The sequence below is a fragment of the Oncorhynchus kisutch genome, linkage group LG4 (assembly GCF_002021735.2).
Source record: "Oncorhynchus kisutch isolate 150728-3 linkage group LG4, Okis_V2, whole genome shotgun sequence".
Classification (NCBI taxonomy): Eukaryota; Metazoa; Chordata; class Actinopteri; order Salmoniformes; family Salmonidae; genus Oncorhynchus; species Oncorhynchus kisutch.
In genome coordinates, this window is record NC_034177.2 from 11,823,076 (window position 1) to 11,840,887 (window position 17,812).

General features: G+C 45.2%; 1 protein-coding gene across 1 annotated transcript in view; it reads left to right on the top strand.

Annotated features, from left to right (window-relative positions):
- LOC109888513 (obscurin) overlaps positions 1–17,812 on the top strand; it is a 55,255-nt gene that overhangs the window by 29,521 nt on the left and 7,922 nt on the right. Inside the window, exons 35-53 of the mRNA XM_031822230.1 lie at positions 382–585; positions 759–841; positions 947–1,120; positions 1,259–1,418; positions 1,542–1,649; positions 1,856–2,020; positions 2,338–2,496; positions 4,860–5,037; positions 5,222–5,335; positions 5,947–6,114; positions 11,757–11,859; positions 12,261–12,390; positions 12,567–12,696; positions 14,486–14,588; positions 14,703–14,842; positions 14,956–15,068; positions 16,576–16,744; positions 17,106–17,193; positions 17,332–17,532. Of these exons, the coding sequence (XP_031678090.1) occupies positions 382–585; positions 759–841; positions 947–1,120; positions 1,259–1,418; positions 1,542–1,649; positions 1,856–2,020; positions 2,338–2,496; positions 4,860–5,037; positions 5,222–5,335; positions 5,947–6,114; positions 11,757–11,859; positions 12,261–12,390; positions 12,567–12,696; positions 14,486–14,588; positions 14,703–14,842; positions 14,956–15,068; positions 16,576–16,744; positions 17,106–17,193; positions 17,332–17,532 (2,690 nt within the window). The remainder of the gene's footprint in view (positions 1–381; positions 586–758; positions 842–946; positions 1,121–1,258; positions 1,419–1,541; positions 1,650–1,855; positions 2,021–2,337; positions 2,497–4,859; positions 5,038–5,221; positions 5,336–5,946; positions 6,115–11,756; positions 11,860–12,260; positions 12,391–12,566; positions 12,697–14,485; positions 14,589–14,702; positions 14,843–14,955; positions 15,069–16,575; positions 16,745–17,105; positions 17,194–17,331; positions 17,533–17,812) is intronic.

Below are 17,812 nucleotides of genomic sequence, written 5' to 3' on the forward strand. Positions count from 1 at the left end.
TCATAGCAGCCTCCCCATTGTAACACCCCTACTATTCCAATAATGGGATCTTTAGTGACCACAAAGAGTCAAGACACCCATTCAACGTCCCATCTGAAAGAAGGCACCCTACATAGGGCAATGTGGGCCAGTGAGATATTTTTTTATAGACCAGAAGAAAGAGTGCCTCCTACTGACCCTCCAACACCACTTCCAGCAGCATCTGGTCTTCCATCCAGGACCAACCCTGCTTAGCTTCAGAGGCAAGCCAGCAGTGGGATGCAGGGTGGTAGACTGCTGGATTATACCATAAGCAGTCATTTATGATCAAAAGATACAAATGTGACACATTTGTGGCTATAGCATTTTGGAACTAAACTTTTTACAATTTTTTTTCTACAGACATTTGATGTCTATGTGGCCAGAGCTAACTGCAACTCTCAACAAGGTGGCAACAAGGAGAGCTTTGTGTTGAAGGAGGGACAGTATGTGGAGGTCTTGGACTCTGTCCACCCTGAGAAGTGGCTGGTCCGTACCAAACCCTCCAAAAACAGCCCCTCACGCCAAGGATGGGTCTCCCCTGCATACCTGGAGAAGAAGAGAAAGGTATGACGTCATCAGTATGTTCTGGTAAAGGATGGGCATAAAATGGACAAAATGGACATATTTTGACCATTCAGTCAACTACTTTTTATGTTTCTTCACCTAAACAGGATTCGTCAGAGGTAATGATAATTTTTGACCGTACATTTAATCAAACTGTTTTGCATTTTGTAAAGGAAACATTCCCACAAGTGAGGACACCACAACAGGAGATGGATGGATCAGGTTCTACAGAGGAAGAGTACAGAAGAACATTAAGGTGAGTGAATTAATATTGTTTGATCACAGAGTTCAGCATATTTGATTAGTATAGTCTCTTAAAGAATACTGTCAGTATTCCATGTGATATTTCTTCCGTCTTTAGCCAATTGATCCAGGGGCTGATTGATGGGGAGGAAGAGTTTGTGAAGGAGATGAAGGACTTTACATTCCACTACCTGCACCACTTAGACACTAGCCCTCATGTCCCCATCAACATCATCAACCAGAAAGAAACTATCTTCCGCAATATCAAGGACATCATGGCTTTACACGAGAGGTGATAACGTCACAACTGTTCTGTTTGTCGAGAGTGAGAGCTGGTTAATCAAATAAAATGTTGTTTAATATAAATTTTTTAACTCATGTAATGAAAAACGAGGTAAATACTGTCCTTATTTTCCTATCCCCAACTCAGGTCTATTCTGCCCAGGCTGAGCGAGTGTTCTACTGATGATGACGTGGCCATGCACCTGGTCAAACACGCAGAGGACTTTCAGAAGTATCTGCAGTACATGATGGGCCAAACACAGGCAGAGACCTGTGTCACTGACAAGACCATCCAGCAGTACTTCAAGGCATGCAATCAGATAATTTACCATAGTGCACAAATAATCGACCCGCACACCCAGAAGCAAGACACTTTGCTCTCACATGCTCCCAGTTTTCCACGCTGACATTCACGTACCTTTGTGTTCCAGCAGAACACGAGAACAGAGCCTGAGCACTCTGAAACTACAGCGCTGGATGTCATCACCTTCTTACAGAGACCAGCGGAGAGGATTCAGACCTACCAGGCCTTGCTCAAGGTCAGTGCTCATTATAAGATTCTAAGTGTCCATTTTGAGATCTTTCCAAAGCATTAATCCATGGATTTCTCCCTGTGTGTGTGTGTGTGTGTGTGTGTGTGTGTGTGTGTGTGTGTGTGTGTGTGTGTGTGTGTGTGTGTGTGTGTGTGTGTGTGTGTGTGTGTGTGTGTGTGTGTGTGCGCGCGCGCGCGTGTGTGTGTTGACAGGAGCTGATCAAGAACAAGGCTAAGTGTGGGAAAAGCTGCTGTCTGCTGGAGGATGCATTCTCCATGGTGTCCTGTCTGCCCTGGCGTTCTGACAACCTGCACCAGGTGTCTCTGATTGAGAACTACCCTGCCCCACTCACTGCACTGGGAGAACCCGTCCGCCAGGTAACTCACCCATAACCCACAAAGAGTGGTTGAGCTCTACCTGCTGATGTTGTTAGCTCCAGAGAGAAGGGATAGATGAATACATCAAAGTGTCCAGACTAGCTGAGGTCAGATGTGCCGTAACAACCCATGACGGTTGTTGCTTTAAATGTTGAGGGGGACACGGCATCATTGAAAGCTGAAATGTCAATTAACTGACTGGATAAAACTTGCAATGCACCATCTTGATTACGTGTTTGAGATGTGAATGAAGTCATTTCTTCATGGATAATGCAGTTCCAGCTGAAGCTTTGATGCCACGTCTTTCCTCCTCACAGGGTCCCTTCACTGTGTGGGAAGAGTCTCCTGAGATCAAGACGTCCTCCCGGGGACACCAGAGGCAGGTGTTTCTCTTTAAGGACTGTGTCCTCCTTTGTAAGCTCAAGAGAGACCCCGGCATGAACTCTGACACCTACGCCTTCAAGAACAAGATGAAGGTAAAAACCCGGCCCTCCTCCTTTGCCTTAGTCAATGTAAATGTGTAATCCAAATCCTCGCAGCAAACATATTGTGTTGCCGACTGGGGTTCGAACCTAGGTGTCAAATCAAATCAAATTTATTTATATAGCCCTTCGTACATCAGCGGATATCTCAAAGTGCTGGGAAGAAACCTAGAGAGGAACCAGGCTATGTGGGGTGGCCAGTCCTCTTCTGGCTGTGCCGGGTGGAGATTATAACAGAACATGGCCAAGATGTTCAAATGTTCATAAATGACCAGCATGGTCGAATAATAATAATAAGGCAGAACAGTTGAAACTGGAGCAGCAGCACGGTCAGGTGGACTGGGGACAGCAAGGAGTCATCATGTCAGGTAGTCCTGGGGCATGGTCCTAGGGCTCAGGTCCTCCGAGAGAGAGAAAGAAAGAGAGAAGGAGAGAATTAGAGAACGCACACTTAGATTCACACAGGACACCGAATAGGACAGGAGAAGTACTCCAGATATAACAAACTGACCCTAGCCCCCCGACACATAAACTACTGCAGCATAAATACTGGAGGCTGAGACAGGAGGGGTCAGGAGACACTGTGGCCCCATCCGAGGACACCCCCGGATAGGGCCAAACAGGAAGGATATAACCCCACCCACTTTGCCAAAGCACAGCCCCCACACCACTAGAGGGATATCTTCAACCACCAACTTACCATCCTGAGACAAGGCTGAGTATAGCCCACAAAGATCTCCGCCATGGCACAACCCAAGGGGGGGCGCCAACCCAGACAGGATGACCACATCAGTGAATCAACCCACTCAGGTGACGCACCCCTTCCAGGGACCGCATGAGAGAGCCCCAGTAAGCCAGTGACTCAGCCCCTGTAATAGGGTTAGAGGCAGAGAATCCCAGTGGAAAGAGGGGAACCGGCCAGGCAGAGAAAGCAAGGGAGGTTCGTTGCTCCAGAGCCTTTCCGTTCACCTTCCCACTCCTGGGCCAGACTACACTCAATCATATGACCCACTGAAGAGATGAGTCTTCAGTAAAGACTTAAAGGTTGAGACCGAGTTTGCGTCTCTGACATGGGTAGGCAGACAGTTCCATAAAAATGGAGCTCTATAGGAGAAAGCCCTGCCTCCAGCTGTTTGCTTAGAAATTCTAGGGACAATTAGGAGGCCTGCGTCTTGGTCCTGCTGTACATGTAGGTATGTACGGCAGGACCAAATCAGAGAGATAGGTAGGAGCAAGCCCATGTAATGCTTTGTAGGTTAGCAGTAAAACCTTGAAACCAGCCCTTGCTTTGACAGGAAGCTAGTGTAGAGAGGCTAGCACTGCAGTAATATGATCAAATTTTCTGGTTCTAGTCAGGATTCTAGCAGCCGTATTTAGCACTAACTGAAGTTTATTTAGGGCTTTATCCGGTTACCCGGAAAGTAGAGCATTGCAGTAGTCTAACCTAGAAGTGACAAAAGCATGGATCAATTTTTCTGCATAATTTTTGGACAGAAAGTTTCTGATTTTTGCAGTGTTACGTAGATGGAAAAAAGCTGTCCTTGAAATGGTCTTGATATGTTCTTCAAAAGAGAGATCAGGGTCCAGAGTAACGCCGAGGTCCTTCACAGTTTTATTTGAGACGACTGTACAACCATTAAGATTAATTGTCAGATTCAACAGAAGATCTCTTTGTTTCTTGGGACCTAGAACAAGCATCTCTGTTTTGTCTGAGTTTAAAAGTAGAAAGTTTGCAGCCATCCACTTCCTTATGTCTGAAACACATGCTTCTAGCAAGGGCAATTTTGGGGCTTCACCATGTTTCATTGAAATGTACAGCTGTGTGTCATCCGCATCGCAGTGAAAGTTAACATTATGTTTTCGAATAACATCCCCAAGAGGTCAAATATATAGTGAAAACAATAGTGGTCCTAAAAAGGAACCTTGAGGAACACCGAAATTTACAGTTGCTTTGTCAGAGGACAAACCATTCACAGAGACAAACTGAGACAAATCTTTCCGACAGATAAGATCTAAACCAGGCCAGAACATGTCCGTGTAGACCAAATTGGGAGCAACAGGACTATCCTATCCCTCTGAGCTTAAACCAATGCATTCGCTTGGGGAGATAAGTGTTCAGGCTTCAGGCAAGCCTACTCATCTTATGAGTGTGGCAAGGTTATAGTTTTATTTTAGTTTTGATTTTAATTTGAAATTCAATTAAATTTTAGACCTGATTACATTGTTTTTTTTAAGTATTTATATTTAGTTATAGAAATTCGGATTATTATTCGTTTTAGCTTCAGAGTGGTTTACCGAACCATCTACATTGCATATAGAGTACCGTCCTTGTAATATGAGCGTCTCCCCCACCACAGCTGAATGATGTGGAGGTGAAGGAGATGGTGGGGGGAGATGAGAAGTCCTGGGAGCTGTGGCATGAGCACCGCGGCTCAGTGAGGAGGTACACACTGCAGGGTCATTCCACCTTGCTCAAGCTGTCCTGGCTCAAAGACCTGAGAGAGCTGCAGCAACGCTCCAGCCTGACTACTTCTAGTGAGTTCCTCTGACTAGGTCTTTTGGTAATGTCCATTGTTGAGTCTGCCTAGGAATATCACCGGTTCGGTCCCCTGTTAGCTCTGTCCAGCATTAAATGTATCCAATGTTAGCTCTGGGGAGCACTAGCTCTGTTGCTTGGTCTCTTCCCATTATTACAGTAGTCTTGTGGTTGTTTCTTTAGGTCCACCAGAGTTCAAAGTTCTCCTGGCTGACTGCACAACAAAGATCGGGCAGACAATCAAATTGGCATGCAAAGTCACAGGAACACCCAAACCAGTGGTCAGCTGGTTCAAAGGTAAAAGTCACAGGAACACCCAAACCAGTGGTCAGCTGGTTCAAAGGTAAGAGTCACAGGAACACCCAAACCAGTGGTCAGCTGGTTCAAAGGTAAGAGTCACAGGAACACCCAAACCAGTGGTCAGCTGGTTCAAAGGAAAGAGTCACAGGAACACCCAAACCAGTGGTCAGCTGGTTCAAAGGAAAGAGTCACAGGAACACCCAAACCAGTGGTCAGCTGGTTCAAAGGTAAGAGACACAGGAACACCCAAACCAGTGGTCAGCTGGTTCAAAGGTAAGAGTCACAGGAACACCCAAACCAGTGGTCAGCTGGTTCAAATGTAAGAGTCACAGGAACACCCAAACCAGTGGTCAGCTGGTTCAAAGGTAAGAGTCACAGGAACACCCAAACCAGTGGTCAGCTGGTTCAAAGGTAAGAGTCACAGGAACACCCAAACCAGTGGTCAGCTGGTTCAAAGGAAAGAGTCACAGGAACACCCAAACCAGTGGTCAGCTGGTTCAAAGGTAAAAGAGTGAGCAGCATAGTAAGCCTTTAAAAAAAACATTTTTATTTTTTGACATAAGACGTTTTTAAACAGCAGTGTACGGTCTCTGACATGACTTCCCCAGATGGCCTGGTCCTAGAGGACGGCCCTCACCACATCATCACTGCAGACCGGACAGGAACCTGCTGTCTCATCCTGGACGGGGTCACTCCCAAGGACTCTGGACAGTACGTGTGCTATGCCTCCAGCCCCGTGGGTCATGCTAGCACACTGGCCAAGATGGTGGTGGACGGTGAGTGTAATAATGGGGCGGTAAGTCGGAAACAGGTGTAACGTTTTAATAAAACAACAAAACCAAGACACTAATATAAAGCAGAATGCCAATACACAGGAACAATACCAACTGGTGAGTGAACCTGGGAGAGTGACATAAAGGGGAGGAAATGATGAAGGTAATGATTAACAGGTGTGAATCATAATGATTAACAGGTGTGAATCGATGGTTAGTATTCCATCGACGTCGTGGACTGGAGGGGAGGAGCAGACGGGACAGTACCACCCCTTCTGATGTGCGGCTGCTGCCACAGGACGACGACCCTGGGGACGATGAGCGAGTCGATCCGGGCGGCGAAGTTGGAAGTCTTCGACCCCCCCCCCCCATGACGGGAGTCCAGCAGTCCGGCATACGCCAGACTGCCCTCAATATCCGGGGTGGGGGGGGGGAGGGTCGTAGGGGACAGCATCAGCTAGGGGACCAGGAACCTCCGGCCTGAGAAGGGAAACATGAAACGAGGGTGAGATACGGTAGTGACTAGGCAGTTGTAACCTATATGTCACCTCGTTGACCCTCCAGAGAACCTTGAATGGCCCCACAAACCGGGGCCTCAGTTTCTTGCAGGGCAGGTGGAGTGAGAGGTTACTGGTACAGAGCCTTACGTGATCCCCAGGGTGGAACACAGAGGTCTCACTGCAGTGGTGGTCTGCCTGTTGTTTTTTTTACGATGGACGGTGCGCTTGAGTCTCACGTGAGCGTCGCTCCACACTTCTGCGCGCCGGAACCACTCATCAACCGCAGGAGCCTCGGTCTGGCCCAGAGTCCACGGAGCCAGGGCCGGTTGAAAACCCAGAACACACTGGAAGGAAGTCAACTCAGTGGAGGAGTGATGCAGCAAATTCTGGGCATACTCTGCCCATGGAAGAAATCGTGCCCACTCACCCTGCCGGTCCAGGCAGTGACTCCTCAGGAACCTCCCCAGCTCCTGGATCATCCTCTCCACCTGCTCGTTGGACTGAGGCCGGTACCTGGAAGAGAAGCTCGGTGAGACGATGTTCTCCAGAAGGCTATGATATCGGAAGACCTGCTGGAAGATTGCCTCAGCGACCTGGAGAACTGTGGGGAGACCAAGAAGGGGAATTAACCGACGTGACTATCCAAATCTAACCACTACCACCAGAATGGTGGTGAAACCATCAGAGGGGAGATTGGTTACAAAGTCATTGGATAGATGAGACCAGGGTCACTGAGTCACGGGAAGTGGTTGGAGCTTCCCTGCTGGAACATTCCGAGGAGACTTGGTTTGGGCACACACAGAACAGGAGTTGACATAACGAGTGACAACCTGCGCCAAGGTGGGCCACCAGTATTTCTCAGCAATCGAGTTGATGGTGCGAGAAATACCTGGATGTCCAGCGACAATCGCTGTGTGCGCCCAGGTTAGCAGCCGATCCCGTATCACTGTGGGAACGTAGATGCGCAAGGAAGGACAGTTCAGGGGTGCGAATACTCACTCATGGTCCAGGGGATGTAACATCACATGACCGCCCCTCTGCTCTAGTGGATCCTGGATTCTAAAGTAATGGACACCGCTGGCACTTCTGCCCTCCCTGGCCACAGTACAGACAGAGCCCCAGCTGTATCCGTGTGCGTCGTTCTGCTGCGGAAAGGCGTGTGACCCCTACCTCCATGGGTTCAGGCTCTGATCCCGAACACTCGCTGAAGGAGGAAAAGAAGTGATAAAGATGCCGACGCTCCCAGAGGAGTTTATCCTGGAGGAGGTCCTCGCGCAAACCTCTTCTAAATAATGTGCTGAGGGCAGGCTCATTCCATCCACCGTAAGCCCATATTCAGCAGCAGTCTGATTCCCCTGCTGGAGCTGAAGCAGACACTCACCTCCCTCTCTGTCCTCTGCGAGATGATCGAAAATACATTGAAAAACAGAGCCAAGAACTCCTCCTCTCCTCTCTCCCAGACGGCCATAGCCCATTCCAATGCCCGCCCAGTCAGCCGAAAAATAACTGTGGCAACCTTAGACCTCTCGGTGGTGGGGGCTTCCATCTGGTGTGCGAAATAGAGGGAGCACTGAAGGAGGAAGCCAGAGCATTTGGATGGTGTCCTGTCATATTTCTCCGGGAAAGAGAGACGGGCATCGATGACCTGAGCGGGTTGCTGAATGGGCTGGTGTGCTGACTCGTTGGGTAGACTGGCTCTAGAATATCCTCCGCTGACTCGTTGGGTAGACTGGCTCTAGAATATCCTCCTCTGACTCGTTGGGTAGACTGGCTCTAGAATATCCTCCGCTGACTCGTTGGGTAGACTGGCTCTAGAATATCCTCCGCTGACTCGTTGGGTAGACTGGCTCTAGAATATCCTCCGCTGACTCGTTGGGTAGACTGGCTCTAGAATATCCTCCAGTGTCTCGTTGGGTAGACTGGCTCTAGAATATCCTCCGCTGTTGAGACGTTGTAGACCGCGGAGAACATCTTCCATGGCCGTCCCCAGTTGAACATAGTGTTGACGAAGAAGATCACCTTGTTCATCAATCACCTGGGAGATGTCCGGTTGTCCTGCTGCTTCCGTATTTTGAGTTGGTATTCTGTAATGATGGGGCGGTAAGTCGGAAGCAGGTGAACCGTTTTACTAAAACAACAAAGCCAAGAACACAACACTAACATAAGGCAGTACGCCGATACACAGGAACAATACCAAGAAGTGAATGAACATGGTAGAGTGACATATAAAGGGGAGGAAATGATAAAGGTAATGGAGTCCAGGTGTGAATCATAATGATTAACAGGTGTGAATCATAATGATTAACAGGTGTGAATCATAATGATTAACAGGTATGAATCATAATGATTAACAGGTGCGCGTAAAGATGAGTGCTAGGTGTGCGCAAAGATGTTACTATTCCTGCGACAACGTGGCTTCGGTGCTGAACTCAGCACCCACAATCAGGACTGACAGAGCACTCGGTCCATAGAGATCCTACTAAATGACTATGTACTATTTATTATTAAATGTATTTTATTATTTATTTTATTTCACCTTTATTTAACCAGGTAGGCTAGTTGAGAACACCTTTATTTAACCAGGTAGGCAAGTTGAGAACACCTTTATTTAACCAGGTAGGCAAGTTGAGAACACCTTTATTTAACCAGGTAGGCTAGTTGAGAACACCTTTATTTAACCAGGTAGGCAAGTTGAGAACACCTTTATTTAACCAGGTAGGCAAGTTGAGAACACCTTTATTTAACCAGGTAGGCTAGTTGAGAACACCTTTATTTAACCAGGTAGGCAAGTTGAGAACACCTTTATTTAACCAGGTAGGCAAGTTGAGAACACCTTTATTTAACCAGGTAGGCTAGTTGAGAACACCTTTATTTAACCAGGTAGGCTAGTTGAGAACACCTTTATTTAACCAGGTAGGCAAGTTGAGAACACCTTTATTTAACCAGGTAGGCTAGTTGAGAACACCTTTATTTAACCAGGTAGGCAAGTTGAGAACACCTTTATTTAACCAGGTAGGCAAGTTGAGAACACCTTTATTTAACCAGGTAGGCTAGTTGAGAACACCTTTATTTAACCAGGTAGGCTAGTTGAGAACACCTTTATTTAACCAGGTAGGCAAGTTGAGAACACCTTTATTTAACCAGGTAGGCTAGTTGAGAACACCTTTATTTAACCAGGTAGGCAAGTTGAGAACACCTTTATTTAACCAGGTAGGCAAGTTGAGAACACCTTTATTTAACCAGGTAGGCTAGTTGAGAACACCTTTATTTAACCAGGTAGGCAAGTTGAGAACACCTTTATTTAACCAGGTAGGCTAGTTGAGAACACCTTTATTTAACCAGGTAGGCTAGTTGAGAACACCTTTATTTAACCAGGTAGGCAAGTTGAGAACACCTTTATTTAACCAGGTAGGCTAGTTGAGAACACCTTTATTTAACCAGGTAGGCAAGTTGAGAACACCTTTATTTAACCAGGTAGGCAAGTTGAGAACACCTTTATTTAACCAGGTAGGCTAGTTGAGAACACCTTTATTTAACCAGGTAGGCAAGTTGAGAACACCTTTATTTAACCAGGTAGGCAAGTTGAGAACACCTTTATTTAACCAGGTAGGCAAGTTGAGAACACCTTTATTTAACCAGGTAGGCTAGTTGAGAACACCTTTATTTAACCAGGTAGGCAAGTTGAGAACACCTTTATTTAACCAGGTAGGCAAGTTGAGAACACCTTTATTTAACCAGGTAGGCAAGTTGAGAACACCTTTATTTAACCAGGTAGGCAAGTTGAGAACACCTTTATTTAACCAGGTAGGCAAGTTGAGAACACCTTTATTTAACCAGGTAGGCAAGTTGAGAACACCTTTATTTAACCAGGTAGGCAAGTTGAGAACACCTTTATTTAACCAGGTAGGCAAGTTGAGAACACCTTTATTTAACCAGGTAGGCAAGTTGAGAACACCTTTATTTAACCAGGTAGGCAAGTTGAGAACACCTTTATTTAACCAGGTAGGCAAGTTGAGAACACCTTTATTTAACCAGGTAGGCAAGTTGAGAACACCTTTATTTAACCAGGTAGGCAAGTTGAGAACACCTTTATTTAACCAGGTAGGCAAGTTGAGAACACCTTTATTTAACCAGGTAGGCAAGTTGAGAACACCTTTATTTAACCAGGTAGGCAAGTTGAGAACACCTTTATTTAACCAGGTAGGCAAGTTGAGAACACCTTTATTTAACCAGGTAGGCAAGTTGAGAACACCTTTATTTAACCAGGTAGGCAAGTTGAGAACACCTTTATTTAACCAGGTAGGCAAGTTGAGAACACCTTTATTTAACCAGGTAGGCTAGTTGAGAACACCTTTATTTAACCAGGTAGGCAAGTTGAGAACACCTTTATTTAACCAGGTAGGCAAGTTGAGAACACCTTTATTTAACCAGGTAGGCTAGTAGAGAACACCTTTATTTAACCAGGTAGGCAAGTTGAGAACACCTTTATTTAACCAGGTAGGCTAGTAGAGAACACCTTTATTTAACCAGGTAGGCAAGTTGAGAACAAGTTCTCATTTACAATTGCGACCTGGCCAAGATAAAGCAAAGCAGTTCGACAGATAAAACGACACAGAGTTACACATGGAGTAAAAACAAACATACAGTCAATAATGCAGTATAAACAAGTCTATATACAATGTGAGCAAATGAGGTGAGATAAGGGAGGTAAAGGCAAAAAAGGCCATGATGGCAAAGTAAATACAATATAGCAAGTAAAATACTGGAATGGTAGATTTGCAATGGAAGAATGTGCAAAGTAGAAATAAAAAAATAATGGGGTGCAAAGGAGCAAAATAAATAAATAAATTAAAATTAAATACAGTTGGGAAAGAGGTAGTTGTTTGGGCTAAATTATAGGTGGGCTATGTACAGGTGCAGGTGCAGTGTATTAGTGTATTCTAATTCCTAATTCTATGATTCAGCCTACCTCATGCACAAATTACATGCTGATGAAGATTAGAGCGTAAATACACTGAAATACACCAATCATTCCATTCCATGTGATTTTGCTATCCAACATGTTACGGTATACTCCATGTCCTATTGTGCAAAGATAATGTGTAGTGCATAGAGTTAATTAACTCATTTCCTCTTGTCCAACAGCACCCCCCAGGTTCATTACTAGGCTGCAGAGTGCATGTCTGATGGAGGGAGAGGAAGTCCAGTTTACCTGCTCCACGCACAGCACACCTCTACCCCGAGTCAGGTATGGTACAGTAAACTGCACTGGGTTTACAGATGCAGGATCTTAATTTGATCACCGTGTTGCAGGAATATTTTACAACTTTAAATGTATTTGAGGTTTAAAAAGGCTTCTGAAGTTTGTAATTTCCACTTTGAAATGTCCGACTCTATTTCCCCTCACAAAAATATCCAGTAATTATAATCCATGAAATAATTCACATTTCCTGTTGCTGCAGGATTATTTTCCTGTTTAGCAAACTGGCTCAAATTAAGATCCTACATCTGTACTCAGTATTCCCATACTATGTCATGAGAACATGGGCTCCCAGGATTCAAAGTTTGAACCATACTTATTAAGATTCCCATTGAGATCCACCCACATGTTGTTATTTGGTCGTGTGCCCTGGCATGTTCTGGGGGCAGGTGGTTTAAGGATGCCAGAGAGCTGACAGACCAGAGGAAGTACCACATAGAGAGTGACGCCCGCAGTGGGATCCTCACTCTCACCATAATGAACCCTGGAGAGACAGACCTGGGACGGTATGAGTGTGAGGTATGCGTATTGTATGAAACCCCTTTATGTACATATGTAATGCTTCTTCCTAACATGTAGGTATAACATTAAGGTGCAATATACTGTTGATTTTCTTCATAGCAATGCACCCTAGGAGCTTTTGAACACTCTTATAAAGAAGTGAATTTAAAATGTGAAATCTTGTTATGTTTCAGCTGTGGAACCAGTTGGGTAGTGCCAAGAGTAAAGCAGAGCTGTGTGCCACCTTCACACAAGTGATTGACAGTGAGCCTGACCAACCACAGGTCCTCTTGACCAACGGTAGGAGAGTTCCACCCAATCAAGGTAAATGTCCACCTGGGAGTAAGGAAGCAGGTTTTGAGAAGAAGGCTGTCTACACTATAAGACATGGTTAATAGGATGACAGTAATATATTTAAGCAATAAGGCCCAAGGAGGTGTGATATATGGCAATAAACCACTGCTAAGGACTGTACATAGCCGTGGTATATTGGCCATATAGTACAAACCCCTGAGGTGCCTTATTGCTATTATAAACTGGTTACCAATGTAATTAGAGCAGTAAAAAGAAATGTTTTGTCATACCCGTGGTATACGGTCTGATATACCATGGTTGTCAGCCAATCAGCATTCAGAGCTAGAACCACCCTAGTTGATAATATAGGATAAAGATCCCCAAGGTCCAACTCTTACTGATTTTTCATGAGAGACAAGGATAAGTATTGTGTTATCCCAGTTTTATTCTGTGGACAATATAAATGTAGTGTTAACTGACGAGTGATTAGGAAAGCACATACCATGGTTATTCCTTAGTTTCACCTCACTTCAATTTACCTCAAACCACTTCACTTTATCTCTGTTTTCACACTGTCAGTCATCATTGCCATTCCTCATTTTCAATTTGGATTGTCTCATTACCTAGGTTACACTTTCTCTTCCATGTCCTTCCAGTCACCTACATTAGCAATCAACATAGATATCATATCATTCGTAGTTGTACATATTCATGAAAGACATTGATACACTTTAGTATTGGATGTTTTGGTTTGTGTTTTCATCATGTTTCCATCTTTCAGAAATGAATAGTATTGGAACGGACTGGGTCATTTGCCCCCATTTGACTGATCTTGGTGGATTTCCAAAAAGCTTTTCCAAACAGGAGAAAGAAGGGGCCATAGCTCATTTACATCTAGAAGTGTTTACCAGATACATGTTAAGCCTGGTCCAAGACTGAAATCCACTTTCAATGAAGATTCTCCATTGATCTTGCTTTTTAGTCCGTGACTAGGCTTAATCTGAGCCTGGGTAACCCCTCCCCTTCAGAGTCCATATCAGGACCTACTTACATTTAATCCATATCAACCACCGTTAACACATTTAAGTCACCAAGTACATTCAATTAGTCCATTTATTTAAATACATATGATAGATCACTGGCATTGCAGTATGTATAAATTGCTTTCCTTCATGAGCTATGATTTCACCTCTAAGTAGTTTTCCTTTAGACTTTTGGACACCAATTGATCATGTGACTCCATCCATTCTCTGTAACCCTGCTCTCCATCCCACTTCCTCTGTATTCCCCTGAGCAGGAAGTACCTCACAGAGCCTTCATCATGTAAGTCTTATCATGTTCCCAGTATCATGGACCCAGTGCATGTGGATGGGTCCTCCTCTCTCCTCTCCAACGCATGCTCAGCTAACTCTCCACTCCTACCCATACAAGATGGTCATGTGCTGGGCATTAGGCGCTCCTTATGCCCCTCCCCCCCATGTGTCCATGTCTTCCTGTTCATGGGCTGATTTACAAACTATTGGGTGTCCGTCAAGTCTGGAGGTAAGACGTGTACTGGTTATTATGCTTATGTGAGTCTGGAGGTAAGGGTACTGTATGTTCCTAATATTTGCTTTTATCATATTTTTCACATTCTATATTTTTAAATAGACAGTTGTTAATGCCTCGACACGCTTCGCCTCAGTCAGAAGTTGGCATGGCTTCAAAAAATATATTAAACTTAAAGGCCAACTAATATGAAGTAATGATTTTGGATTCTAAGACTCTAAGATAACCTAAGGACATCAGTCTGTGAGTGATGCAATTGTGCTTCCTCCAGACTCAGATGGCTGGTCCACTGCCATGGTGAAGCAATGGCTTCAGACAGATTTCAGCCCCACATCTATCGTCAAAATGCTCTTCCAGCCTGGATATGCTAAGCCGTGAGTCTACCTGCCAGAACTGTGATACTGTACATTATCATACTACTGCACCGTCTCTCTCTCTATCCCAATATATGCACAGTCTCTATATTTATCACAATATTTTCTCTACAGAGCTGAGGGTGGCCCAGAGGAAAGGGACCCCACCACCAGAGGCCACGTGGAGGTGCCCCAGTTCCCCAATGATCTTGAGGAAAGACCCGAGGTTGAGGAGGAACTTTATGTCCCTGAGACCATACAGGAAATGCCAACAGGTACTTGTACTGTGCACACTCACACTGTAGTTCATTGTTTTTGTTTTTGAAGTGGCCACTGTTCCTAAAACTTGAATAATCTCACGGAATTACTTAACTTCCTGTTTCCTCAGCTCCTCCCTCCACTCAGGTGCCGGCAGAGGACCTGTGTGTGGAGTCTGGCCAATCAGCTACCTTCACCATCATCATCACAGGAAGGCCAACCCCCGAGATTCAGTGGTACAAGGTAGGGAAGCTTCATACCGATGTGCCTTCTCAATCTAAGACCACCATCAACTGATTCACTGTTATAAATAACTTCATACTAACCTTTATTATGATATGACATGCGCCATATCATTTCCGCATATCTGACACTTATCAAATGAGCAGTAATCTATACTGAACAAAAATATAAACCCAACATGGAACAATTTCAACGATTTCACTGACTTACAGTTCATATAAGGTAATCAGTCAATTGAAATAAATTCATTCGGCACTAATCTATGGATTTCACATGACTTGGCAGGGGCACAGCCATGGTTGGGCTTGGGAGGGCATAGGCCCACCCATTTTGGAGCCAGGCCCACCCACTGGGGAGCCAGGCCCAGCCAATCAGAATGAGTTTTTCCAGACAAAAGGTCTTAATTACAGACATAAATACTTCTCAGTTTCATGAGCTGTCCAGGTGGCTGGTCTCAGACAATCTGATGGATGTGGAGGTCCTGGGCTGGTGTCGTTGTGAGGCTGGTTGGACATACTGGCAATTTCTCTAAAACAACGCTGGAGGCTGCTTATGGTAGAGAAATGAACATTCAATTCCCTGGCAACAGCTCTGGTGAACATTTGTGCGGTCAGCATGCCAATTGCACGCTCCCTCAAAATTTCAGACATTGTGTTGTGTGACAGAACTTTACATTTTAGAGTGGCCTTTTGTTGTCCCCAGCACAAGGTTCATCTGTGTAATGATCATGCTGTTTAATCAGCTTCTTGATATGCCATATCAATAATTATTTTGGCAAAGGATAAATGTTCAATAACAGGGTTGTAAACAAATTTGTGTACAACATTTGAGAGAAATATGCTTTTTGTGCGAATGGATAATGTCTGGGTATCTTTTATTTCAGCTCATGAAACATGGGACCAACACTTTACATCAGGGCTGTCCAACCATGTTGCTGGAGAACTACCCTCCTGTAGATTTTCACTCCAACCCCAGTTGTAACCAACCTGATTCAGCTTTTCAAGCAGCTAATTATTAGAATCAGGTGCGCTAGATGAGGGTTGGAGTGAAAACCTACAGGATGGTAGCTCTCCAGGAACAGGGTTGGAGGGAAAACCTACAGGATGGTAGCTCTCCAGGAACAGGGTTGGAGGGAAAACCTACAGGATGGTAGCTCTCCAGGAACAGGGTTGGAGGGAAAACCTACAGGATGGTAGCTCTCCAGGAACAGGGTTGGAGGGAAAACCTACAGGATGGTAGCTCTCCAGGAACAGGGTTGGAGGGAAAACCTACAGGATGGTAGCTCTCCAGGAACAGGGTTGGAGGGAAAACCTACAGGATGGTAGCTCTCCAGGAACAGGGTTGGACAGTCCTGCTTTACATGTTGTGTTTAGATTTTTGTTCAGTGTATATGGATTCTGTTGCCTTTGTAATATTTGGTATCCTCCTCTACTGCCAGGAGTCTGAGACCCCCTGTGTTGTCTTAGAAGCTGTACCTTATTACTGTGTCACTCTTATATGATTGGAGGATGGAGAGGAGCTGTTGGCCAATGAGAATGTGGAGGTGGTCCAGAATGGTGCCCGCTGCTCTCTGACTGTGCTGTACCCGGAGAGCGAGGATGGTGGCATCTACACCTGCTGGGCCTATAACGACTCCGGACACACATCCTGTCAGGCTCAGCTCACAGTGGAGGAGGGTGAGGCCTCAGGACACACCTACGCAGTTTCTCAAATGATTCACTTTTCCCTTCTACAGTAGTGCACAACTTTTTGCTAGAGCCATCCCACTGAGTACACACTGGTTGAATCAATGAAATTACGTTGAACCAACGTGGAATAGATGTTGAATTTATGTCTGTGCCTAGTGGGGTATGTCTTTCTGTTCACTGTCCTTATTGTTACATTCATTCAAGCTAGCTGATGCCAAACCTTCGGCAGTTTTACCACAACATGCTTGGAAGGTGTGCATCCTTATCTGAAACCAACTTAACACCACATACATGATATTCTCTGTCTGGACTATCTGTGACTACATGGCCATGGTCCTCTTTTCTGCAGGTCCACTGGAGTCGCAGGAGAGGGAGGTGGAGCTTGGGAAGAGGAGGAAGCTGCTCTCTGTGTATGACGTCCATGAGGAGATAGGGAGGTAAATACTGACCTTTTTGGGGTATCCTATTCCCCAAGTCTGCAGTCAATCTGCAACTGTGGAGACTTACGCTCCCTTTAGCTGTGTCCCAATTATCTAAAATGTCTTCCGTCCTTTGTCTTTTCCCTGTGCTTGTAGAGGCACATATGGGGTGGTGAAGCGGGTTACCCACAGGAGGACTGGCGAAGGCTTTGCCGCCAAGTTCCTGCCCCTGAGGAGCAGTACGAGGACCAGGGCCTTCCAGGAGAGAGACCTGCTCTCCCGGTTGGCTCACCCCAGGGTGTCCTGTCTGCTGGACTTCTTCTCTACACGCAGGACCCTGGTCCTGGTCACTGAAGCGTATCCTTCACCATGGCTCTTTTAGCCACTTCCACATACAGTCCTCTGATGAAGAGTGGAAATGTAAATAATAAAACATACTGTAGTTTGTGAGCTTGAACAACTTCACCTGCACATCGTGTTTGCGAGTTTTAATCAAATCTGTACTATTTTGTCTTTCACATCTTTTCTTTGGTGCGAATAAATAAAACGTCAAACCTGGAGTAGGAAATGGAACATGACGACAACAAAAAAAACAAATATGTGCTCAATTTGATCAATGTATAACACTGTATATTCT